The sequence below is a fragment of the Oreochromis niloticus genome, linkage group LG19 (assembly GCF_001858045.2).
Source record: "Oreochromis niloticus isolate F11D_XX linkage group LG19, O_niloticus_UMD_NMBU, whole genome shotgun sequence".
Taxonomy (NCBI): Eukaryota; Metazoa; Chordata; class Actinopteri; order Cichliformes; family Cichlidae; genus Oreochromis; species Oreochromis niloticus.
Window position 1 is genome coordinate 20,484,777 of NC_031983.2, and position 26,856 is coordinate 20,511,632.

Sequence of the window (26,856 nt, forward strand, 5' to 3'; positions counted from 1 at the left end):
GGGAATAGTTTAATAGTTTTCGAAGTTTCTTCAAGGACACTAAAAGACCTTCTTTGTTTGCTGCTTTCATTCTACTCTCTGTCAACACTACTTCAATAATGTTGATGTCCAGGGTCTTGGGAAGGCCAGTCCATGACTGATAGGTTCTATTGCAGGGTTTTTTTCAGCTATGGTTGTATTGCATTGGCATTGTGTTTAAAAATAATTATCATGCTGAAAAATTAAGCAGTTGCCAATAAGATGCTTTCCAGAAGGCATTGCGTGTTGCATTAAAATCTGGCTGTATGTGTGTTTTTTTTATGTGTTATTAATTCCAGCAAATTTGAAGAGATCTCCAACACCACTGGCTTAAACCAAATTTTGCAAAAGGCTGTAAACACTCACTGTTGTACTGCTCCCCTGACCTCTTCCAAACATACTGGTGATGGTTTGAACCAAATTTCAAATCTTGATTCATCACCCAATAAGACTTGTTTCCATTGATTTTCAGGCCAGTTCTGGCGTAATTTGCCATTTTCTCCCAGTTTCCCCTCCTTAAGAATGGCTTCCTGAAAATGTTTTTTTATAGTTAGTGATACTATTTAAAGGATGCATAAAAATCATCATCATGCTTAAACTACAGCTTGTACTTTACTTTTTCTTTCTGGCTCAAAATGACTTAATATGAATGATAAGAAACATGTTTGATTATAGGTCAACAAGCATTTCAGAACAGGTTAAATACCGGTAATCCTTTTTTGGCAGATGATCATTTAAAGCACTGGCATCTGATGAAAAGATAGGGAACTGGTATGAGGGCTGAAAAAAATCAGAAGCTCTGCCAGCGAGAACAGCAGGTCCACAACTCCACCTGAGAGAGAGGGAGAGAGAGAGAGCAGCAGGCAAGAGAAAGGAAAAGAAAGAAGTGGGAAAAAAGACTACTTGGACCAGGACACAAATTATACCTTTTTCTAATGGGCTGCTGGTAACAAACTGCTTAAAGATACAATTAAATTTGATTCTTTGCTAAGTTTTCTCTTACATGTAGACACAACAGTGTTTCATCCTTTGAGTTGGGTGGTTTTTTTTGTTATGTTTGAATGATTCATATGTCATTTTTATGTGGTTACAAAAAACAGACATTCCTCTGGCAATTCTCAGGTAAAAACACTGAATTGTAAATGAGCCGAAAAGCAGTGTATGTCCAAAAAAACACTTTAAAAGACCCCCAGAAGGCTTCATTAAAAAATTACAAGAAACTCTTGCTCATTGGAAGCAAAATATTTAAAAAAAAAAAAAAAGAAAAAAGAAGAGTCACTCAGCATTTTTGCACAGTACCGTAGGTTTATAGAGATTTCATGCAATGCCAAATTCTTTGCTGTACTGGTTGCTTATTTTCCGACCTAACCATTAAGTTTACAAGGGTACTTCTTAAGGTTGAGTAAATTTTTATTCAGTGAGGTTGCAGCAGTGGCATCACCTCTTAACCACAAGGTGGCAGCAGAGCCCGCTCTCTTTTGACAGCTGCAGCAGTGAATAACAAGTACATCACATCTGTCCGTGTCAGACACAACGCAGGAGGGAAAAATTAAACTGAAGTTTGACGAGTCTCTTTGAAGTTTACATAAAGTCAGCGACTGCCTATAAACAGTCTCTTACGTTGCGCTGATTTGGTCCAGGGGGTCTTAATGGAAGCTTGTCAAATCGCCACCTATCCCCGACTTATTTATTTATTTTAAAATATGCTTCTCAGGAGCCTCACTCTCACCCCGATCTCTTCCAAAATGTTATCAATCGACGCATCACTGACCCTTGTGATGTGCATGAACTCTGGTTTTAAATCAGGGACACTGCAGTGAGTCTGACCCGATTTAAAAATGCAGTGAGGAAGAGGAGAAGAAGGGAGCATCTTATCACCAGTGCAGAGAGAGAGAGGGAGAGAGGGAGGGAGGAAGAGTCCCACCGTGTTTCGGAGGCAGAAGAGTCCAGACCGGCGGCTTCAGAGGAGACACAGACCCACTATGTCCCGGTTATGTCCCTACCTGGTTCAGGTAGGTGAAATCATGTCTGTAAGACTGTTAAACATGCATGTGCATGCAGCTGATGATGTTGCATGTTATGACCTGTGAATGACACCGTTTTATAGCTGCAGCTGAGGACCTGGAGACAGCTGCTAAACGATAATAAAGAGTATTTAGGCAGAGCGAATATTAGCACACATTAGTGTGTGATGTTTGAGATAGCTCATTTCTGGCTCAAGCCATAGTGATTTTTTATTTTTATTTTTTGTCAAAATAGTCCAATACTTATTTCCAAAGGCTTGTTTTACTCACTTAACTTCCCTCAACTGTAGAAAACAACCACATGTATCAAAGATTATTTATTTTTTAAAATAATTACCATGTCCCCGTTGATCTTCGCTCAATTCAGTTACCAAAAAAAAATTATTAAATCAGAATACTTTAAATTTTTTCATTACCGTTGCATAGCTTTATTCATAATGGATATTAATAGATATTAATTCATTTTTAATACTTGAAGTCTTTGCATGAAGTTGATTCCCTGAATTGACTGAACACCCCCCTTCACTGGCCCTCTACTCACATGACTTAAAGAAAATAATATACCGTATTTTGTACAAGATCCAGACATGACTCTTTCATCAGCAGTTCCATGTTCCATGTTTTCGATTGGTTCACTGATATAGTGAAACACAACATGGTGACTTCTTTACAGTGTGAACTGATATTTTCTTGTAATTTAGATCATGCAGTTGTTAAATGTATTAAAACCCCTTTTGTAACTAGCTTGTTGTCCGTGGCATGAGTAATAATGACTGACTTAAACATTAAACTGCTTGTTACTCTAAAAAGCAGTAATGGAGTGCACACACAATAACATGCAGGTTGTGATAGTTTTAAATGTTCACTCACTTCTATTTTTGCATCTAAACCAACTAAATGTCAGAAAATCAACTGACTGTTCAGAAGAAAACGTAGAACAAATGGGCTTTAAATTTTAATAATTTCAAAATATAGCACTCATTATTTCATTTTTTGATAATCATGATGGATTTTAAAGCTGCTGAGACCATTAAGCAAGCATTTTGTCCTGAAACTGACACTAACTTAACACTTTTAATATGAAGTAAGAGAGCAGTAAGTGTGAACAGGATATTTCATCACCCAAAGGATCCTACGGGGGTCTTTATCAATGACTGAAGAGGTCTCTAGCTCTGTGTTAAATACACATAAAAATCGCTGAATTACAGGGTTGTAACCTCTTAAACAGGTCAGTTAAGGATGATTTAGATTTAGGTTAAATAGGGCAGCATAATTATACAGCCTTTATCTTCTCAGTTCTCAATTAATGAAATTGAACATGCAATTTTGTACATATATTTATTGTTGATTGCAGGGTATTAAATGATAAAGTTACATCATTTAAAAATTGGACCAAATTTCATTAAAAAATGTTTAATATAAAAAATGTATTTATACATACTACTTCAAACGTGGTCATGCAATTTTTAGATTATACTTGTTTATTAACACCTTAAAATACTTTTGGAGAAAAGTCAAGTTAGATTTCAAACACTTTTAATTAATAGAGATGAGACTAGTAATGGGGAGAATACAGAAAATATTGTTATAGCGTAATATCCTGAGCTTTGCTCTTATTTTTGGCACAATGTCTCCACTTTGAAATGGCATCAGAGATGAGGAATGATGCCGAGGTAGAAGCTCAACAAACAGTCAAAGGTATAAATGTAGAATCAGTTGAGACCCTCAACTAGGACAGTGGCAGCTGTCCGTGGTGCTAAAATTCTCAGTTTCCAAATAGCTCTGTGTCTTCCACGTGAACATGTAGTGTCTTTAGATATGTACTTATTCCCTCCCAAAAAGTATTTGCCTGGTTGGATCTCCTGTATATTTTTACATTTTTAGCTATGGTGTGATTGGATGAAAGATGATTGATCTGCAAGTATTTTTTCTCCTTCAGTCAATTCATTCTCATAAAACAGATTTCTGAAATACATGTGTTGAATTATTTCGATTTGTCAATGTAATAAATATATTATAAAGTAAGAATTAACACTCCATGTCTCATATGCAGGGTGGAAACACTGCAGAAGAAGCAGATGAGTTTAATTTGCTCGTAGAGGATTGATGGCCCTGTATTATGGCCAAGTGGACATGATTCTACATTCAACACCTCTGGCACGATGTCGAATATGATTTACCTGACTGTCGTAAGCATTTTGTATTTGCCTTTTTTACTGTTCGAGGCATTCGGTTTGTCCAGAGGAAAGTATGAGAGGTCCGTGGTGCCAAGTTCTGCCTCTCGCCTGGTGGCGAGGATGGACGGGGATATTATAATTGGAGCCCTCTTCTCTGTTCACCACCAACCATCAGCTGAGAAGGTGGCGGAGAGGAAGTGTGGAGAGGTCCGCGAGCAGTACGGCATCCAAAGGGTGGAGGCCATGTTCCACACTTTGGATCGGATTAACTCGGACCCAAATCTGTTACCCAACATCACCCTTGGCTGTGAGATCAGAGACTCCTGCTGGCATTCCTCGGTGGCTCTGGAGCAGAGCATCGAATTCATACGAGACTCTCTCATCTCCATCCGGGATGACAGCGACGGCTCCAGGTGGTGCATTGAAGGGGCGCCTTCCAGTCAGCCACCACCGACCAAGAAGCCCATCGTTGGAGTCATCGGGCCGGGCTCCAGTTCTGTTGCCATTCAGGTGCAAAACCTTCTGCAGCTATTCAACATCCCGCAGATCGCTTATTCTGCAACCAGTATTGACTTGAGTGACAAGACACTGTTCAAGTACTTCCTCAGAGTTGTACCCTCAGATACTCTTCAAGCCAGAGCCCTGGTGGACATTGTCAAACGATACAACTGGACCTATGTGTCAGCTGTTCACACAGAGGGTAAGACGCTTTTCTTTATCAGCTGGGGGGTCACAACACAGCGCTCCAAACTCAAACAGTACCGCCTAATGAGAACCTAGGTTATTAGACTCCTACATTACCTATAATGCCTCTCATTAGCTTTTTTAAAAAAGCCCCTTCATGGCTTCCTGTGTTTGAAAACACACACTGTTAAAACCCTACATCTCCAGTGTGTGATACAGACCTTCTAATACACTGTTTCAAGTGCAGTTTCATGAAATCTAGATTCATCTAGACCTGCAGAAGTTCTAGATTAAATCATCTGACATCATTTTGGCAGGTTTTGCAAGCTTGAAAACGCTCCAAAAATGTTTTTACTGAGTAGCTGAGTACGACTCGGTGTGACAGGTAAACTGACCTTCATTTGCAAAAATGCTGTTCTATATTTATAGTGTCTGTTGTCTCTGTTGCCCTAACTTGTTTTATAATAATCTCACTTCATTAGGCACATCTATTCAACTTCTCCTTAACACAAATGTCAATATAGAGATGATCATGATGACATGCTAGAGCTCATCTAACTATCAGAATGGGTAAGAAAGGTGATTTAAAGGTGAAATAACCACTCATTACAACCAAGGTATGCAGAAGTGCATCCCTAAACCTTAAAGCAGATGGGCTGCAGCGGAAGGTCTCACTAGGTGCTATTTGTGTTGCCTTTGAACAGGGACGGCTGTAGTTCCCCTAGACTTTCCAAAATTGGGTTATAGAAGATTGGAAAAATGTTGCCTGTTCTGATATGTATCGACATCTGCTGCCACATTCAGACGGTAGGCTCAGAATTTGGCTAAACACCACAAAATCATGGATCCATCCTGCCTTGTATTAACAGTCCAGGCTGGTGGTATGGTATGATATGGAGACGTTGCCCCCCTTAGCACCCACTGTGCATCATTTAAACACCACAGGCTACCTTGAGTGTTCTTGCTGACCATGTCAACCCATTTATGACCACAGTGTACCCATCTCTTATGACATGGTCCTCCAGCAGGGCAATGCCACAAAGCTCAGATCATCACAGAGTGGTTTCTTGAACATCACAGTGATTTCACTGTACTCAGATGGCCTCCATAGTCACCAGATCTCAAACCAGTAGTGTGTCTTTGGGATGTGGTGGAACAGCCCACATCACAGATGTGTGGTCCACAAATCTGCAGTTATTTCACGACACTATTACAAAAAATTAAAGCAGTTCTGAAAGAAAAGGGGGGTTCAATGAAATACTGCCAAGGTGTAACTGATAAAGTGGTTGTGCTCGGTTTAAGTATGGCTTATGTACTGCTGTTCCAACAGCAGGTGGCTGCAGACATGATTAAAGCCTGTTTTGTGAGACTAATCCATATTCGTTCAAGTGGTGGGCAATTTCAGAGGAGAAGTGAGGTCTCTTTATGGTAATTATACCGTTTGTTTTCATGCCTTAAAGATCATTTGAGGCATAAACTATCATTTTTGTACAACACTTGCTCAAAACACAACAGTCATCCCAAACTCATTTTTTCCAGGCATGTTTTTATAATCAGATTCTAATCACATTTCCTCCCACAGTCTTTATACCCGAGACACCGTTACGGCAGCTGTTGCAAATCAGTTTTAACTGATGGAATATGAAAACAAGTTTAAAACCATCTGATAAATCCAAACAAAAACCTGGCAAGTCTTCCTTGTTTACAGAAATGAATACCTGTTTGTCATACTGTAATGAATTAAATATGAGAAGTAGGTGTTAGATGTTACAGAGGAAGCTAGATTACAGCCTGTTTATTGGAGTGATGCTGCAGCTGAATGACTGCGAACATCTGGACGGACAACCTAAAAATGACGAGACTTATGTGAGTGCTCGTCCTCTGATACTACTCTTGAGGTCACAGTTGGCCCATTTGCTCCAGTTGCACTGCTCTTGATTCCACAGCAAGAGGTCTGGGGACACAGTGAACTATTTAAATGTTAAAAGAAGAGTTTTTCGATAATTTTCCCTCTGGATTATTTCCTTTAAGGAACATCTTATAGAATAAAACATGACAGAATGAACTTATGAATGAGAACCCTTTACATTTTCTTGTGAATGAGCCAAACTGACAGCTCCTTTTATCTTTCTCAGGTAACTATGGGGAGAGTGGGATGGAAGTATTCAAAGAGCTTGCCTCGCAGGAAGGCCTTTGCATCGCCCATTCTGACAAGATTTACAGCAATGCTGGGGAGAAGCACTTCGACAGGCTGCTGAGAAAGCTGCGGGAGCGTCTGCCTAAAGCCAGAGTTGTTGTCTGCTTCTGTGAAGGCATGACAGTCCGAGGGCTTCTCATGGCTATGAGACGGCTCGGAGTAGCCGGAGAGTTCCTCCTAATTGGCAGGTTTGTTGGAGAATGTTTTCCCACGGGGCTTTTAGGTTTGTCAGGCGTGGTGCTCTTTGGAATAAAAGAACAAGAATGACGAGAAGAAAATCTTTCTTGCTGATGCTTTTCAAAAAGTAGCTGTATTTTTATATGTCCACAAAAATCAGTCAGTATATCAGTTTAAATAAATAAGAGGCATATTTGTATGTCAGATAGAGTAATGGCCTTTGTGTTAATAATGCTGATCCCAATCCCAAAAATGTTAGGATGCTGGGTGATTAGGAAATCTCTTAAACTCATATTTAATCCAGAATTGAGTGTAGAAAATATTGACTGTTTAAAATGACAAAAATGTGGCATTTAAAGAAAAAATTGCGTCACTTTGAATTTGATGGCTGCAACATATCTCAGACAAGATGCACTCAGAGAAAGCAAACCTCCCCCAAGGCAGCTCATGCTCTGGGCAGTATTTACATTTAAGGGACTACTACTATATTTTGTATATATTTATTTTGTTTTCCTTGTTTGTTTGTTTTTAAATATACTTTAAGACATTTGTGCTGCAGTCTACTTATTCAGAAACATTGTACATGTATTCAAATTGTTAAGTATTTAATTGGTAGTAACCTGCTACTGTAATATACAAAATAGCGTGATATATCGACTCCCTATATATCACTATTGATATGTTGCCAATATAAACAATGGCAGTAAGAAACAGTAACTCTATATAGCTATTATAGTAACGCCTTGACCTTCAGATATATCTACTGACCCTAAAGAGGAGGTCAAAGGTCAAATTTGACATATTATTTGAAATCTTTATACGGTACTTTATATATGTGACACTTTTACAAATCATAGTTTCAAAGTTATAAGGCTTTTGTCAAATCATTAATTGCTCATGCACACACACAAATATATTGTGTTATTTAATTTAGTTTTGTAATCACATAATTTCCTCAAGGATTAATAAAGGGGATGCTCCCACATACCATCAGAGACACAGGCCCCAAACTGAGCGCTGATCATAATCCAGATGGTCTCGTTCCTCTTTAGTCCAGAGGAAGAACACAGCAATTTCTACAGATTCTCTGAATCTTTTGATGATATTATGTACTGTAAATGTGGAAATATTCAAAGTCTTCATAATTCTATGTTGAGGAACATTACTCTTAAACTGTTCCCCAGTTTGTAGACCCAGTTTGGTTGCACACTGGTGGTTCTCTGCTAATCTTTGATATTAGGAAATGCCGCCTCTCTAAGATGCTCTTTTTTGAATACCTTATTTTATTACTGATCTGATGCCATTAAATCCAATTACTTGCCAAATCCACCTTCAGCTGTTTTTTTAATTACCTCTTACTTTTCCAGTGTTTTGTTGCCCCCATCCCAACATTTGACAATGCCTCAGTTTAAATGTTTGTTTCATGTTCAACATGAGCAAAATATGGAATTATGAGCTCTGTAGATCATTGCATTCTGTTTTTAATTACATTTTGCACAGCACCTCAACATGGGGTTGTAATTTGTCCTCCCAACAGGCATATTGAAACTTCCATTTAATAGCTGTGTTTTATATCTCAAAACTTTATATTTTTCAATAACCTGAGGTGCTCGTGCCACATTATTGACCAAATTTTATCAAACCAAGGTATAAGTCCATACATGGACATTTACAAAAGATGCCAGTATGTTTTAGTCATTCATTTGCAGACTTGCTTTTGAAGCAGACGTGACCCATGACCATATTTGGAGGACATGTCTAGGGAGCTATCAGCTACCATCAGTGCTGCCTAGTTACCTTGGTTAGCAAGGAGTGCCCATAACTCACTGTAAAATTTATATGAATGAAATATGGTACAACAAATGGCACCCATCTTTCACTCATAGTGGTTATATCATAAATTATGCACAACTCCAAACCCTGATGCAATTTAAACGGGAGATTTCCATTTAAAAATAACACCTGTCCAGTCAGTACAAATGGGGAAATTTGTACTGCTGTAAATGGCATCTTGCTCCAGCTCTGCTTTCTTTTTGGCACTTGGGATCATTTAGTAGCTCTTCTGCAGCATTCACACGCTGTCAGTCAAGATAAGGATTAGCAGTTTCCAAATATTTAACAACTATTCTTCCACAACACGTTTAAAGATTAAATTTAGTATTAATGTTTTACCTTTTAGAGAAAAGATGTTAGACAATCTTACTAGAACATCCTTTCAGGAGCTCTTCGTCTTCTACTAAATGCTAAACATAGAAAAATGACACTCTGCTGACTGAAATATGAATGCTGAATTCCATGTTGTGACACCCAGTTGTACTCAGGATGGATTATATACAAAAAGTTCATATGAAGCAAAATATTCTTCCTTTCCTAACTGTAGCAGAGTTCCTCTGAAAGCAAGAAGATGCTTTGAGTCTGGCTCGGTAATGAATAATGCATTCACACTCCCTGTCAGATCACAGGAGGGATGGGCTAATATGGGACAGCACCTCCAGCATAAGCTGGGGAAAGTGGAGTAGTGAATATCAAAGCTTATATCAGCACATATACCAGGCATTCCCTTTTTGTGGAGCCTCAGTTCACCTCAAGTCCAGTTAGCAGTTGTTGTAGCACCAACGCTAAAAGCCAGCTACTGCTGATTTGCCGAGAGTGGTTTATTAATGTTTAGATTCAAAGGAGTCAACCTGATTTATTTGCGACCCAAATGATGGATTAGGTGCATAAAGTTTAAAAAAATAGGACACATTAAAGCCTAAACCCGCTCTCACCCCTTCTACTTAAATTTGCACTGCTGTGAAAGTCTACACTGAAGATAAGGAGGGCGTGAGTCTGGTAGAGCAGTGTGTGTGTCTGTGTGTGCACACGTGTGTGTTTTCTGGGTCAAGGAGACTACTGAAAAAGGAAAATGTTTTTTAGAGCAATGCAGTAAGTGAACACACGCAGACCTGTGCAGTGGGCAAATCGAAATGCCTGAGGTGCTGGTCATCAGCCATCCATCTTCTGCTGTGTGGAGGATGAAAGACATGGCTGTTCTCACACTGCAGAACCCACACATCACAAACAACAAACAACTCATTTGATCAACTTTCCAGTGAAGCCCCCATTGCGTTGGAATTCATAGAAGATATCAATTTTATGATTTAGATTGCAATTTTTGACTAGTAATCAAATTATTTCATTAAAAAAACAGTTTGGCTCTACATTCATAGTTTTTCTAATAACGCCGCTGTGCCCCAAATTAAATGATTCACAGACGTGTGAGCTCAGACTTGTGTTAGAAGTCTGTACAGTATGTGCGTGTGTTGACGTCAGAGCTGTAGGTTTTTGGCACCCAGAGTGTTGGACTGGGGGTAGTGTGATGCTGAGAAGCAGATGGCCAGGTACTGTTGATACTGTCACGCTGGACAACCATTGTCAATTTATTTTTGAAGCACCAGCCAAGCCAAAGATGCTGCTGGCTTTCGCTTCTTAAACAAAATGTGGGTTACAGAAGTCTGGAAAGTGCTATTTATGTCCTGTGGATGGGTTTGTGTAATATATACAATATTTTTAAAATATTCTGTTTTGAAGGGTATTTAATTGTTTTGGACCAGATTTAAATGTCTGTTCAAAGGTTAAAGCCCTCTTCTTATTGTTTCATCTTTGAAGGCCGTGTGTACAGGCACACAACACACACAATGGTTGTGCTCACTATTTTTGCTTTTATTAACAGTTGCACAACAAGAAAACAGTCTCTTCCCAGTCCAGATCTCAGTCTCTCCCGCTCATCTCTTCCTTCAATGTAAAAGAAACAGAGCCTGTCATCAGCCAATCGCCACCACCCGTGGCCTCACCCGCCTCCCAGCACTGCCCCCTTGAGCTCACTGCCCCACTCCTCCCCTGCAGCTGAGCCAGGGACCACACAGTGTTACTCTTCAAAGCTGATGAGCAGAAAAAGCAATCCCAGCAACCGTAAATGCTAAAATCAGTATGCTACACAAATAAACATTAAAAAATGTACACTCACCAGCCTCCTCTCCAACCGCTCATTAATGCAAATATCTAATTAGCCAATCACATGGCAGCAGCCCAATGGATTTAGCCATGTTGACATGGTCAAGACGACCTGCTGAAGTTCAAATTAAACATCAGAATGAGGGAAAGGGGATTTAGTGACTGGTTTGTGGTGCCAGATGAGGTCTTCAGAAGAGCATTTCTGAATGCAGAATATGTATCTCCTTCAAGGAGATGGATTACAGCAGCAGAAAACCACACTAGCTGGGCTAAGAGCAGGAAACTGAGGCTACGATTCTCATCAATAACAGAAAATTAAGACAACTTTGCCAGCATGGATCCATCCTGCCTTGTAGTTCAGAGTGGTGGGGTGGTTTAATGGTGTTGCAGATATTTATCTATTTATTTTGTTTTTTTAACTTGCAAGAATATTGGAATTTTGCAGATTTGAGTTAGTACCAAACATATGTAAAGGTAGGTAATACTACTACTACAAATGATAATAATAATAATATTAATAATAATAATGATAAGAAACCAAAATACATTTCTTAATAGCAGTGAATCTCAAAATCTGTAACCCTGCTGGAGTTCTGTCTTTCCTCATTTACTGTTTTCATGATAGTCCAAAATCTCCCACAGGTGCTCAGCTGGATTTAAATGTGTTGATAGCACATTATTATTATCAATCCATCCAGTGACCCAAGCTTTGACCCAATAGCTAAATGAATGAGAACAATAAATATGTTATTTGTTCCATATTTCCAGTTATATTTGTTGTATTGTGAGATGTGGTATGAAAGAGCTCCTGTATCTGACCTTGTGCAGCAGAGCTGAATCAGTCTGTTAGAGAAGGTGCTTCGCTGCCTGTCCAGTAATAAATCCAGAGGCTGAAAATGATTCTCCATGATGAGTAACTGTTTGTTAGTGACTTTCTCTCCAGCACAGCTTCAAAAGTGTCCAGTTTGCAGCCAATCCCAGACCCAGCTCCGATGCTGCTCCCCCAGCAGACCACAGCAAAGCAAACTGCCTTCGTCACAAATCTCCAACATTTCGCTGCACATGTCTCAGCTTCCTCAGGAGATAGAGCCTATTTATCACCGCTTTGTATACAGCCTGTATTGGTCTTCCAATTCAGCCCGCTGTAGATGTGGACACCCAGTTACTTGTTCTTCTCCACCACATCAAAATCCTGTCACAAGTTAGACACGGGTCATCGTTTTTTGATCACCACCTCTCTGATCTTATTCACATTTAGAAGCAGATGATTCCTCCAAGACTACTTCACAAAATCATCCTCTCAGTGGAAGGAGAATTGGGTTAAATGCACTTGAGAAATCAGAGAAGGTGATCTTGACCTTGCAGCTGTTTCTCTGCGTATGGGAGTAAGCTGTCTGCAGCATGTAAATGAATATATCGCCCACTCCCCGGCTTGGTCTGTATTCAGCCGCAGAGCGTCAAGAGATGTATTCACCTGTGGTCTTTTAGGTGGACCATCTTCAGTGCCATCATCACATAAGGTTGCTTTCATCATCAGGATAAACATGTTTCATCATAGGAGACAGGTAATCTCTTAAAATAGCTGTATTGATTTTCAAACAAGTGGACCACGACAGCAAAATGCTCCACACAGCTTATGTGCCACCAGATTCCCTTTCTTTGTGGCTAGAAGGACTGAAGGGTTGAAGCTTTTCTTCAGATTGTCACCCATCTGTAATGTTTTGTTTTCCATTCAGTGTGTCGCTGCATTTTAAGAAGCTGTTTTTATGCCAAATCATCACTGGAATATTCAGTTTAAAGTCTCTCATATTCCCTTTTCTCAGCTTTCATTTCACCCGCTGAGACGTACAATGCCACATGAATATATCAAGGACTTGATCCTACACTGCATAATGCTGCTATAAAACACATTTGCAACTGAAATGAATGAGAAATGGGTTTTTATTTTTATTCTAATTTAAATCTGGAGCATCCAAAAGTCTCTTTTGTCCGCATGACCTTTTGCAACAGGATCAGATGCTGAATTGACTTTCAAAGTGTTGAGTATTAAGCTATAAATACGAGTTATGACCAGCTTTGACACTTAGGGCTCTAGAGTCAACGTGTTGGGTGGGAGTTTGTTTCTCTCCGGGGCAGATTGCAGAGCCGCAGTACTAATCTGCGAATTTTCACCAGACTTGTGATTGTGTCTGTGGACTGAGGCTTTTTTTTCCTTCTTCTTCTTTCGGCAAGTACAGCGAGCACTCCACGCCCCTCAGCGGGGAGGCTGAAAGGGAAACAAAGTCAGGAAAACAAAAGGGAGATGTTGTTTTTCTTCAGGATTCGGTGTGCGCTGACTTTTAGAGCTCGGCAGCATAAAACAGTTTGTTATTTTCTCTTGCCAGATGCTGACTAATATTGTGTGACTTGTTATTAAATTATAAAAATGCAGTAGCTGGAGATAGCCTTTAGGGTTAGGTGCGAATGCTTGGCAGGTTTTAGGTTGTGTATTGATATTTTGTTGGTTGCAAAAGATGTTCCTTTGATAACAGAGCTTTGGAAACTACATCAGTTTAACTGTCTCTGATTAGATCCTTCTCGTTCTCTTCTATTTTACACAAAAGAGATATAATTTGCTATTTATTTATCATATTATGGGTTTTGAAAGGTCAGTATGAATCTTTTTGCAATGCTTTAAGCTCCGACATAATGTTTAGACATACAATCTAGCAAGTGAGTGTCTAGTTTAAGTAGAAATGATTACAGTGTCCTCCTCTCTCTGCAGTGATGGCTGGGCAGACCGAGTCGAGGTGGTGGAGGGATACGAACAGGAGGCTGTGGGAGGCATCACCGTGAAGCTGCACTCTGAAGAGGTCTCCTCATTCGACGACTACTTCCTGAGGCTCAAGCTCAGCACCAACACCCGCAACCCATGGTTTCCAGAGTTCTGGCAGTACCGGTTTCAGTGCCGCCTTCCCGGACACCCGCAAGAGAACTTGAATTATGCACGAAACTGCTCAGGTAGCTAAACAACTCGTCAAGCAATTATGATGTTTTCCTGCAGTTTCTTTGTTTTGTTTAGGTTTTTTTTATTCCTGGTTTCCATTTTTACGCCAGCGTGCACATCTGCTTGTCTTTTTGAACTGTTCTGATGCGTTCAATGCCCAGAGGACGATGCCAAAAGGGCCCCACAAACTGGAACACGCTATTTAAATATGAATTAGACTGCCAGAGGGTAAAATTCTCTCTAAGTCAATCCAGTAACACATATTTTTTTTATATTGTTCATTTCTGTGACACTTGGCTTTACAGAGGATGATGATCTAGGTAAACTAAATCCTTTCACGTATAACAGAGCTAATGCATTATTTGTTAATTTCTCGAAACAATGCTCAACAAGCATGTTTCCAAAACATAACTGTTTTATACACCACTCATATGTTTTTCTTTTTAAAATAAAAGCCTGTATATATTTACGTTTTCAATCTCAAGCTTTACGTTTTATGGGGATGAAGATGTTTCTCAAGCTCCCCAAATTTTTAAAGTCAGTTATTTTAAAATGAGCCTATTTGAACATGTTGATAAACGTAAATATAAAATGTTGCATGCAGCAAAAAACAAAAAAAATTTTTTTGACTTCAAGCTATAAAGATACTTTTGGGAATTTGTTTTTGCCATTGCCTTTTTGCCTTTGCCTTTTTTCTACTGTTCTTTCGACCTTATTTCCTTTACACATTATTTTCAAGGATTTCTTTGATATATGACGCATATTTCTGCTTTTATTCATTTTTACGAAGCATCATTATTTAATAGCAGTTATTCACATAGGTATAGGTGGAGATATAGTGATTTGTCCTGTCCTGCAAACATTTGTTTTTTTGTTGTTGTTTGTTTTATTTTATTTCTATTTTTATTTATATATCTATTTATTCATTTTGGTGTAGAACTCCAAGATGGTGAGTGAATACTTTTTAATGGAACCATAATGCTCCTCACTTTGGAAATATACATAGAGGTTGACTGATATTAAGGTTTTATCACATGCTGGGAAAATGTAAATGCATTGCTGATAATCTTTTTTCTTTCTATTACATTTCCAATTAATCTCAGTTGACCTCTAATATATGAAGCTATTGGGATGTTTTTCTTCCAGTGCACTGAGAGCTCAATAATTGGGTCTTGTTTGTTCACACTTTGCGCTCTCCCACCTTTTCTAGCCTTAAGACAGTCGCATAAAACAGCCCAATAACATTTGAGTGAGATGGGAACTCGCTTAATTGCATGTAGCCACAGAAATAGCAGTTAACATGCAAGTAATGCATACGCTGGGATCCATTCTCTTCTTTTCTCTGCACAGTTTAATCCATGAAATACACAGAGAAGGTTCACTTGTCATGCAGCCGACTAATCCCGACGTGCAGCAGTAGGTCCTCTGCTTGCATGCTCGCATCATGTTATCATTGCATCATGACTGAAGCTCACACAGCTCAGAGGAGTGCGGCGAGCGTCAAAGCGAAGGAGCTGTTAAACTAGGTCATCACCAGCAGTTCCCATCGGACGCTCACCCAGCTGCTACCCAACTAAATTTACTGTTGATGTGTTTGTTTGCAGAGGCAGTGAGTTTCCCAGCAGTCCTTTTTAGCGATCATTACGTGATTTAACACAAGTGGCAACAAACACGTCAGCAATGGATGACACTCGCGAAAGCCACCACGCTGTTATAAATGTCGCTGGATAAGACAGAATGAAAATTCTGTCTCACGGACCGCATAGACTGACAGTATCGCTGAGAAAACATGCAACAAATGAATGTATAAAATGCTAAAATCAAGGCAAACACCAATCATCTGCATTCCTGCTCCTTAAGAATAATCAGTCGTTTCCAAAAACTCTGACATATCTGGTTTTTAGGTTAAATGTTCTGCAAGCCAGTAAGAGATGCTCACACCCTGATGAGCCTGACTTATAACCTATATCTAGTAGAAGTACTGACATTAGCTGACTCGACCTAACCTATTACTTCTGAATCAGTAAAAGACCCATAGGGATTGAACAATTACATGCTTTTAACCAACAGTGTAACAGTAATGCTACTACTGCTACTATTAATAATAGTGGACTACATGAATCCAATGTCAAATAATATTTTTTTAACTGTACACATAATACATATATTTTAGAGTGTGTTTCCATCCGAGGAGACATGCTGTAATTTTCCACTCTAAAGTGTCAGAAAAAGGTATCTGGTGGCAGATATTCAACATGGTGTGATTATAGTGGGATTTTTTTCCATTTGCAATTTTAGTATATGTTTGCATTAGCATACATTTAAACTCTGCAGAGCTGCAGATTAGAGAGACTTGCTTTTAGAAGGGCATAGGTAGTTGTTATTACACTATTCCTAGTAGATAAAATAAATAAATACATCTGTTTTCTTTACTGCACATTTCTATTGTCTAATTATCACAATCTCAGCTTCAATTATGAAATATAGATGTGAAGATTAAAGTTTTTCAAGCACGAAATCCTAATGAAAGATTAATGGCACTTAAAAACAAAGAATTCCGCAGTGCTTAAAATAAGGTTCAACTTTAATATATCCAAAAGCAAACCTTGATTTCAGACTTCTAAATTACTCATTGGTCATTCGTGCACTTTTGGAAAAATGTTATATTATAGAAGTGGCAACTTTTCTTAGGTTCTGGATGTAGTTTTAAAGTTTTGCGTGCAGCAGGGTTTGGCGGTAGTGCTTCAGTGTCACCCTGCATTCCTCTGTTGCTCATTACTGCCCTTGCTGCTGAGCCAGCCCTGGCCTGTAGAGATAGGAGATAAGACCTGTTAACACCACAACTTCCTGTGGATGTATATATATATATATATGACTTTGTCCTGGAAAAGATGGCGACCGAGGAAAGTTTTGGTCAGCTGGACAGTATGACATTGATGGTCAGTGCAAATGCTTGAAGTAATCTTTAGACCTTTGCTTGGCTGTACAGAACAAAATGTTCTGGTGAACTGTTTGTACCATTGATGCTATCTGTGATTGGCACAGACTAAACATGTTGCTTGCTTTTGCTGTTTTCTTGTGATGATTTAGGCCATTGTTTTCCTTAGTCCTCAGCTGCAGCACTAATTTAATTGTCTCTGCATATAAGAAATTCAGTCTGAATATTGAGCCACAAAGAATGACATGTGAGAGACTTCTGCCTCTGCTTTTTTATTTGTTTGCTCCTTATTGGCATTTTTCTCACGTAGAAATTAGCCAGCATTGTGTCCGCCTATTGGTATCATCCAACACTCATGTCAGACTTACATGGATAAAAAGCTCTGACTTTGTTTTCAACAGGCACATTGCCTGCATTTCCTAACAGCTGCATTTCCATGAATGCTCAGAAGCAATCACAGGATATAATATAGAAGTTCTTTGCTGTCTGCATCGCAAATGATACTCCCATTGTGTGGTTACACTGGTTTTGTTTACATCTATGAAGGAGGTGGTTCAAAAATCTGTTGTTGTGTCCCACGATGTGAATGTCAATGACGATGTTGGATTTATTTGAAACAAACAATCCAGTAACAATACTTCTCACATCATTTGGCAACAGAGAAGGTCAAGTGTTTTTTTCTGTTATTGAAGATCAAGTCTTAGTTTCCCATCCTTAAGGATAGGAAACTAAGATTTAAGCTGAGGTTTTGTGTGGTTGCAAAAACCTCTTTAATCCATCCAGCCGCCAGCTCGTGAGACTCGGGGACACAGGTGAGAGCAGCTAGAACCAAGATCTTGGATGACTTAGCACAGGAGGCAAACAATTTAAGAATCCTGATGACACTAAAGTCTTTAAAGAAGTTCTTTAACAGATTTAAAAACAGTAGGAGAGTGTGTCAGAGAGGTTTTCTCAATTTTTCAATTTCACTTTACTTGAATTCAGGTTTATATAGCCCCAATTCATGAGAACAGTGATGTCAAATTGTATCATGTTGTAAGGTAAATACTATGCAGTATTAGGAAGAAAATGCCATCACAAAGATGACCCCCAATGAGCAAACACAGTGGAAAGGAAAAGCTCCCTTTTAACAGAAAGAAACATTCAACAGAACCAGTCTCAGGGAGGGTCAGCCATCTGCTTGGACCATCTTATTTTAAAATATACGAACACACAGGAAAAACAAGAGGACCAAAAAATAAACTCAAAACTTGAATATATTAATTAGGAATTCAAGACAGAAAACAAGGCTCAAACATGACAAAACTACAGCAGGTGTAAGCTTCAAATTAATATGTGAATATTTCAGAAGGGATGTTGCCTGAAAGGCAAAAACTTTTTTGTATTGCCCACAATTAGAAGGTGTAAAATTTCGAGTACAATTACTTAAGCAGGTGTGGAGGAAGCAGCTCCTAAGGCAGGGGATGCTTTGTGTGCATCAGTGTTTAGGTTGGTGGTACATGGCTAAGTAGCATAGTAGTGAGTGACAGGACCGAAGGTTTCACAGATAGTTTATTGCAACGAGACAATCGGTGTTTCTTTTACCTCACCTCCCAGTGCTCTGGCTCTATGACGGGTCTGTGCCTGGCTCCCAGTTTTACCAAAACACAATGAATGCATGGTGTAGCTTGTTATACTTGATATACAATGCAACTAATAAACTGCTACTCTGCTTCTAGCTTGCATTACACTGAACTGATAGGGTGTGTCTGAACATCACACAGTGTTTGCTTCCAAATATTTTTTGTCTCATTCATTCATCCCGTTCGTCTGAGAAAACCCCCCAATAAGAACAGAAAAGATTCAAATACGTGTTGGTTTGTTTTTCTGCTTGAGGAGACTGATTCTCAGTGGTTTCTATAGTTTTAGGCCAACTCTAATTGAATCCTGACTCATGACTGCAGAAATGAACAGTCTTGCCATGGTAACAAGGATTATTTGAAGCCATCTTCCAAGGCTTCCAGTTCTTTTAAAGCAGTATCCCACAGAGGCAAAGATACATGTGGCTTGCTGGCTGAATTTAGAGAGCAGTTATAAGAATGAATCTGTGAGCACCCTATCACTCCTTTGTAATATGTTACATCATGCTAGACAAGATATTAGGTATACCTGAAACGCAGAAATGTAAAGTTTAACCACATAAGATGCTTCTGCTTGCAGCAATAAAGCACCTCCTGTAAGTCTTTCCCTGTATGTTTGTCTTGAAGATGAATCCTTACTGTTCTCTCATGTGTGGGCAGGTTATGAAAGTCTGGAGGACAACTACGTGCAAGACAGCAAGATGGGCTTCGTCATCAATGCCATCAATGCAATGGCCCACGGGCTGCATGATATGCACTCTCACCTTTGTCCCGGCCACGTGGGGCTCTGCGATGCCATGAAGCCTGTTGATGGAAGCTACTTACTGGAATTCCTTCTGAAGACATCCTTCACAGGCGTGTCCGGGGAGGACATATGGTTCGATGAGAACGGCGATTCACCTGGAAGGTAAACCCACTTTTGTTATTGTTATAGGTGAAAGGAATTTTTATAGACATTTTTAGAAAAAGTGGTTTAATTAAGACAGCATTAACTGACCTGCAATTTCACGCAGAAGAGGGTAGTGAACCACCAGTGCTTAAAGGGAAAAAATCCAATATATTCACTATTCAGTAACAGAGAACAACTGAGAAAGTGATTAAAACTGAGATAAATTCAAAACTGCTGATAAATGTACATTGGGGTACTACGCTCACTGGATATTTTACCCACTAGCAAGATACACCATTAACCAAGGTACACCTTGCAAGTGGGTTGGACCAGATTTTGGTCCATGTTGACACAACATTATCACACAGTTGCTGCAGATTTTCTGTACTTCTACGATGTGAATCTCCCATTCCAACACATCCCAAAGCTGGTATAGTGGACTGTTGGACTTTTTACTCACTGGGTATTTCTCTTTTTGGACCAGTCTCTGCAAACCCTAGACATGGTTGTGTGGGAAAATCCCAGTAGATCAGCAGTTTCTGAAATACTCAGACCAGCTCATCTGACACCATAAGCCACACTAGGTTCAAAGTCACTTAAATCACTTTGTAAAAAAAAACCCCACCAGGTTCTCTACACGACTAAATGCACTGAGTTACTTCCATGTGATGCAGCTGATTAGATATGTGCTTTTGTGAGCAGTTGAATAGGCATCTCTAGAAAAGTTGTTGGTGATTATTTGGCTGGTCTAAAGCACAATCGTGATCATAACAACACACAACTTCCAGTAAGTAAGCCACATACAGTATTCCCATGTAAGTCCGTATATGTCATTAAATGACAAAGTTTATAGTTAAGCCATTGAGATAAAGTTAAATATTCTCCAAATTATATGTAGTAAAAGGGTCAGTGACTTCTTTTATGCTGAGTGAGTATGATCCACCTAAGAAATACCAGTAAACATAACATAATTCCTGGCCAGGGGGAATTTTTTTTTCTATCAGCAATGGTGAAAGATCTTCCTCTGAGCCATTTCTTTCTTTCCACAATCAGGTATGAGATTATGAACTTTCAGCATGTGGAGACCAGTGTTTATGATTACATCAACATCGGCTCCTGGCACGAGGGCTTACTCAGTATCGATGATGACATGATCCAGATGAACCGCAGTGAGATGGTCCGCTCTGTCTGCAGTGAGCCCTGCTCCAAAGGAGAAATCAAGGTTAAGCTCGGATCTTGTACATGTTGTGATCAAACATCCCTGTTACATCTTTATTATTCAGTCTCTGCGTCACACTTGTATGTGGTATTTGTGTAAAGTTTTTACAAAACCCAGTAGGCCCCACATTGTTCATCTCACACATAAATAGTTAGCTTGGCAACATTGTACCTGAATGAATTGAAGTAACACTGTAAAGAAAAGTGGGTCAAACTTCTGCCACAATGATGTGAGAGAATGATAAAGCCATGCAAAGAATGATAACTTCAAGTTATTGCTTCATAAACATGGCTCTCCACGCTATTAAACCATTGGGTTTACACACTGCTTCTGCATTTTTGCTTAGTTTTCATCAAATAAATGATGACATGGTGTGACATATCATGTGGTGTTGTTAATCTGAGGTTGTGTTGATGTTCAGATATGTACATTTTTAGAATTAAAGGAGAGTCTACTTTCTTTTTCTCATGACTGCATACAACCCTGTTGCCTTTCTAAATTAAAAACTAGTGTAGAATATAGAGTTTTTCTTTCATATTAGAAAAAAAGGGGACACATTCAAAGAACTTTCTGTTAGACCTTGTTTAAAAAATGATATTTAGTATGTATATGCCAGATCCTCATGTCTTTTTCCCTATGCTGAACCTTTCTATCTTTATTTCTACTGTGTTAAAAACAAATACTTAAATATTTATGCAGATCTGGCCTTCCTTGGACATCAAAATGCATCCATGATAAATATAGTTACTTTTAGAAGAGTATTTTTACTTTTTATTTCCCTGAATGTTTTATGAACCAGGTGATAAGGAAGGGAGAGGTGAGCTGCTGCTGGATCTGCACTGCCTGCAAAGACAATGAGTACGTCCAGGATGAGTTCACGTGCAAGGCCTGTGACCTGGGCTGGTGGCCTGACAAAGAACTGGAAGGTGTGCTTGTACTCTTCACTTACCTGCTTATATAAATCTTTAGCTGCTTTAAATACTGTGAAGGGCCTGGCACAGGACCCTACTGGATTTTTTAGAGAACAGTTAAATAGGAAAAAGGGAAAAGGAAATTTAATCAACCTACCAACACCTCCAAAGGTCAGTTTTAACATGTTATACTTGGATGATTAATTAGCATATAAACTGAAAGGGTTTCAAAGGGTCCTAATATACTATGACGTGTGTAACAGTCCCCACAAAAATTATACACACTATATTAGTAAATCAGTGAACAAAGGCGTGATTTTATAGCCTGTTTCACAAAGGAAGCTTAATAAACACAATTTGAAGCTTAAACAAACAAACAAAAAAAACCCACCATCTTCTGGTCTCTCAATTAAAAAGTAAATAAATGCATTTTAGATAGTGTCTACCAGCTTCTTGAAATCACCAATGCTCCAGTCAGTATACAAAAAAAAGATCCTAGACAAAGTGATTCATCTGATCCACACAGCAAATTTTGCTGCTCTGCAGTTTTGTCATTTAAATTTAGATGAATTTAGGTTGCTTCAGTGGCCACAGGGTGTGTTCCTGCTGCATGACTGATGCTTGCAGAGATAAGAAGAGTTTCTTCTGGCTTATCTGAGGCAGTTTTTTTTTTTAAAGTTAAGTTCCTCCAAGCTTTTACTTCTCCTCCTCTTACCTGCACCCTGTACAGCCTGTCCCGCTAAGATTTTTGCAGCGCTATTTCACAAACCTGTTCTGTCCTATTTTCATTGCTTTCCCATGACACCTGAGAGCCATTCATCATCTTCACCATTTCATCCGACAGCAGCCCTAGTTCACTTACCACTCTTCTGGCCCACTTTCAAAGGTCTTCTGTGGCTTTCAAAGACACTTCCTTAATAGGATCATCCTTCCCTCCATGCTGTTTCATTTTTTATTTTTACAGCCACGGATGTTTGGATACACATGAAAACAGCATAATGCGTGGCACAAAGAAGGATATAAAAATACTCTTGTGCACTTTTCTAACCCTACCTCTTGGCATTGTACAATAAATAAATAACACAACATGAATTAGAAATTCAGAGTGTGTTCTCAGCATGAGGCAGAAAGGCGAGCTTATTTGGATCCATGAAAAAGCAGTTATTTATTTTGTCCTGGTGCACCAGCACCCCTCCTCTGCTGGCTGCAGCCCAGCCTTGCCATGGCTGAGTAGAAAGAGGCTTATTTATAGTTGAACTAAAAACCTACTTTGAGACCTACTGTATTTTCTCAGGCAAAGATGGATTTTATTAATTTCTAATGTGTCCATACAGTACAACCTTAATATATTAGACTTTTCATTGAAAATGACCCTTTATTTAACTACGTTTCTCTAGATAATCATGAATATATCCGCAGAGCTGGTGCTAAAGAGATGTAAATGTATAGAGTTGGCCAGCTTTTAGTATACTGTGGCTGTGTTTTTATAACCCGTGTTTTTCCCCTTTACAGGCTGTGAGCCGATCCCTCTGCGCTATCTGGAGTGGAGAAATCCAGAGTCCATTATCCAGGTGGTCTTCTCCTGTCTGGGCATCCTGGTAACATCATTTGTTACCTTCATCTTTGTCTTATACCGCGACACACCGGTGGTAAAATCCTCCAGCCGGGAGCTCTGTTACATCATCCTTGCAGGGATCTTCCTGGGCTATCTGTGCCCTTTCACTCTCATCGCCCGACCCACCGTGGCCTCTTGCTACCTCCAGAGACTTCTTGTCGGACTCTCAGCTGCCATGTGCTACTCAGCCCTGGTAACCAAAACCAATCGCATCGCTCGCATCCTGGCGGGCAGCAAGAAGAAGATTTGCACCAGGAAGCCGAGGTTCATGAGCGCTTGGGCTCAGGTGGTCATCGCCTTCATCCTGATAAGTGTCCAGCTCACACTGGAAATTACCCTCATCATCATGGAGCCCCCTGAACCCGTCAAATCTTACCCCAGCATCAGAGAAGTCTTCCTGATCTGCAACACCAGTAACCTTGGTGTTGTAGCTCCACTGGGCTACAACGGTCTGCTGATCATGAGCTGTACCTATTACGCCTTTAAGACCCGCAACGTCCCTGCAAATTTCAATGAGGCCAAATATATTGCCTTCACCATGTACACCACGTGTATAATCTGGCTGGCGTTTGTGCCAATCTACTTTGGCAGCAACTACAAGATCATCACTACGTCCTTCTCTGTGAGCCTCAGCGTGACTGTAGCTTTGGGGTGCATGTTCACGCCAAAGATGTACATCATTATCGCCAAACCTGAGAGGAACGTGCGCAGCGCGTTCACCACCTCCGATGCGGTGCGCATGCATGTCGGCGACGGCAAAATTGCTTGCCGTAGCAATAGCCTGTTGAACATGTTCAAGAGGAAAAAGAACACTGGAAATGGCAGGTAGGTTCATTAATTGAGTCTGCGAGTCCTGCTCCTGAGGCACCTCAGGGATGCTGGTTTTACTGTAATTCCCTCTCAAAGGGAACGTGATGTCTTACTGTATTCACTTTCCCAGGGACACCTGTTGTAAACTGTGACGGATATAGGTCAGTACCCAATTCACACAGCCAGTTCAGCCCTTGATCTGTTATTAAAATTAAAACAAGCATCTCTGTGTGCTAAGGGATGGCAAATTAGATCCCTAATCCAGAATGCAGGGTTTCTCCAGGGCTCCAATAGCGTTTAAGGTATTTCTTTTGAGATGTTATATTCAAAACCTGTAGATACCCTGTAATACTGACAATATTTTTTTTTTTTTAAATAAATAAAAATAATGACATTAGTTTTTTACATGAAGCAGAAATGCTCTTTCTGTCTCCACTTTTCTGGGTTCCTATGAAGTAACAGCCGTCTTTATTTTGTTCATAGTTCTAATGGAAAGTCTGTGTCATGGTCTGAACCAGGTGCAAGACATCCTCCAAAAGGGGATCACATGTGGCACAGACTGTCAGTGCATGTGAAGAGACAGGAAGCAGGTTCCAATCAGATGGCTGTCATCAAACCCTTAACTAATACCTACCATAACACGGGCCTGGAATTCTCAGACCTCAGCACTAAGACTTTGTACAATGTGGCTGAGGAGGATGAGAGTGACCCCGTCCATTATAACTCCCCTGACACTCCCCCTATGGTGGCCCACGGGCAAATGCCTGCCAGTGGGCTGAAAAAAGATGTGCACGAGGAAGTGGAGCTCTATTCCCCTGAGCCTTTGCAGCAAAATAGCATTATCCCTCCCAAACATGTCGTGATGGACCGCCTGCAAGAGGAGGGGGTGGTGAGCAAGTTCAACAGTGACATGCCCGAGATCCGTGATATGATAAGCATGCCTGAGGCTGTCAGTGGTGGGATGCCAGTGTACCATCAGGCTCACCTCATCCAGCAGGAGCCTGTCCTGCCTGTGCAGCTTGACCCATTTGATGAGGAACCTGTTTTCCCTTTAGAGGAGGAAGAAGAGGAGGAAATGGAGAATGAGCAGTTTGGCCTTCTCCACGGCTACATGTACAACAACTCCCAGATTCATGATGAGGAGGACTTTGTTGAGGTCAAATTAGCAACGGAGGACTCTCTGGCTCTGATGCCCCCCTCGCCTTTCCGTGATTGCACCGGTGCTCCAGTGAGCCCCTTTCCCAACTCGCCAGTGTCCGAGTCGATTTTGTGCACACCTCCCAATGTCACATACGCCTCCGTCATCCTCAGAGACTACAAGCAAAGCTCCTCAACTCTGTGAGGGCACGCCCTAAATGTTAACACTTGTACTATAAGTTTTTATGTGTTGTATATGATTATCCATAAGGAAAAAGTGATCCTGTGGTCTGTCGAGTCATTTTTCACTCCTAATAGCTTTTACATGATAAGGGTGAGGCATACTGTATATTTCTAATATAAGCTTTTAGAGAGAAAAATAACTGTATATATATTTATGAAATATTGTTTGATAAATATAGATGAGGTATCAATCTGATTAGTTTTTTGACTTTAAAGGTAACTTAATGAGCATAGCTAATATAAAATTATTCACTTTAATAATAAGGAAATTTGTTTTGTGTGACACATTGCGTGTCGTGTCCTTTGTCAGGGAAAAGTAGAGGTTTAAAGCAAGAGTTTGTTTTTTTTAAACTCCCGCATTCACTTTCTTGGCAAGAAATAGAAAAGTAGGTCAATGTCACTCTCATATATGTTTCTAGCTGCTCATAGTAGCTTTGTATCTAGTATACGGACATAAAAGTGGGATCCATCTTCACAGCTAAGAAGAGTTACACCCCCAGAACTATAAAACTATCTACTTAAGCTTGAAGTGCAGGGTAAAATGTTAATAAATGCCAACTTTATTGTGAAAAAAGATATTATATTGTGAATCTCTGATGGATACAGTACTGCCAAACAATTGCACTGTACCTTGAATGTAGCAGAGGACAAGTTCAAGTGCCACGTTTGTTTTTCTTTTGTACATTTATCTTATTTATATGGTCTTGAGAGGCAATTTGAACCAGTTTTAAACTTGTATGTTTTATAAATAGACATCCGCTTCCAGAACTGTATAGATTATTGTATTGTGAATGTATGAATTGTGTATCTTATTTTGGTATTCTATATGAATTGTTAGTATTAAAGAAGAGAGTAGCTGTGTATGCTTATATTGTGTGTGATTGGTTGTGTACAACAATCCATTTCCTAAATATTGAGACTTTAACTTCCTATCGAAATTGTATAGTGTAATAAAGTGCTACTATTTGCATTAGTTATCCATCGATATAAGCTATATGAAATTGAGTGTAAAATAAATCTACAGTTTTAAAATGGTAGTTGCTGTAGATGACAATTTTGAAGGGCACTTGTTTGATTTGAGTAAATTAAATATTTTTTATGCTTTTGTCTTTCATGTTTTTCAAGTTGAAACATTAGGTGGCTCTGTGCTCTTGGCGTGGTTGCTGCAGTAGCGATTTATAAATCAAAGGTCAGCTTTTTATTGCTCTGGTTTGAAGGA

At 39.6% G+C, this 26,856-nt stretch overlaps 1 protein-coding gene across 4 annotated transcripts; it reads left to right on the forward strand.

Annotated features, from left to right (window-relative positions):
• The first annotated feature begins 1,640 nt into the window (after nucleotides 1-1,640).
• Nucleotides 1,641-26,739, forward strand: grm1b (glutamate receptor, metabotropic 1b). Of its 4 annotated transcripts, none has more exons than XM_025901125.1 (11): nucleotides 1,641-2,030; nucleotides 4,096-4,919; nucleotides 7,039-7,288; nucleotides 14,035-14,270; nucleotides 14,562-14,576; nucleotides 15,194-15,205; nucleotides 19,474-19,720; nucleotides 20,756-20,924; nucleotides 21,721-21,847; nucleotides 23,345-24,272; nucleotides 24,776-25,022. In XM_025901125.1, exons 2-11 carry the CDS (start codon nucleotides 4,205-4,207, stop codon nucleotides 24,882-24,884), a joined length of 2,808 nt encoding a protein of 935 aa, XP_025756910.1. In that variant the 5' UTR covers nucleotides 1,641-2,030; nucleotides 4,096-4,204; the 3' UTR covers nucleotides 24,885-25,022. The 4 variants fall into 4 exon arrangements, with proteins under 4 accessions (XP_025756910.1, XP_025756908.1, XP_025756909.1 ...); XM_025901123.1 differs by having other exon boundaries at nucleotides 1,648-2,030; nucleotides 24,741-26,739; XM_025901124.1 differs by lacking the exon at nucleotides 15,194-15,205 and having other exon boundaries at nucleotides 1,648-2,030; nucleotides 24,741-26,739.
• Nucleotides 26,740-26,856: the final 117 nt, after the last annotated feature.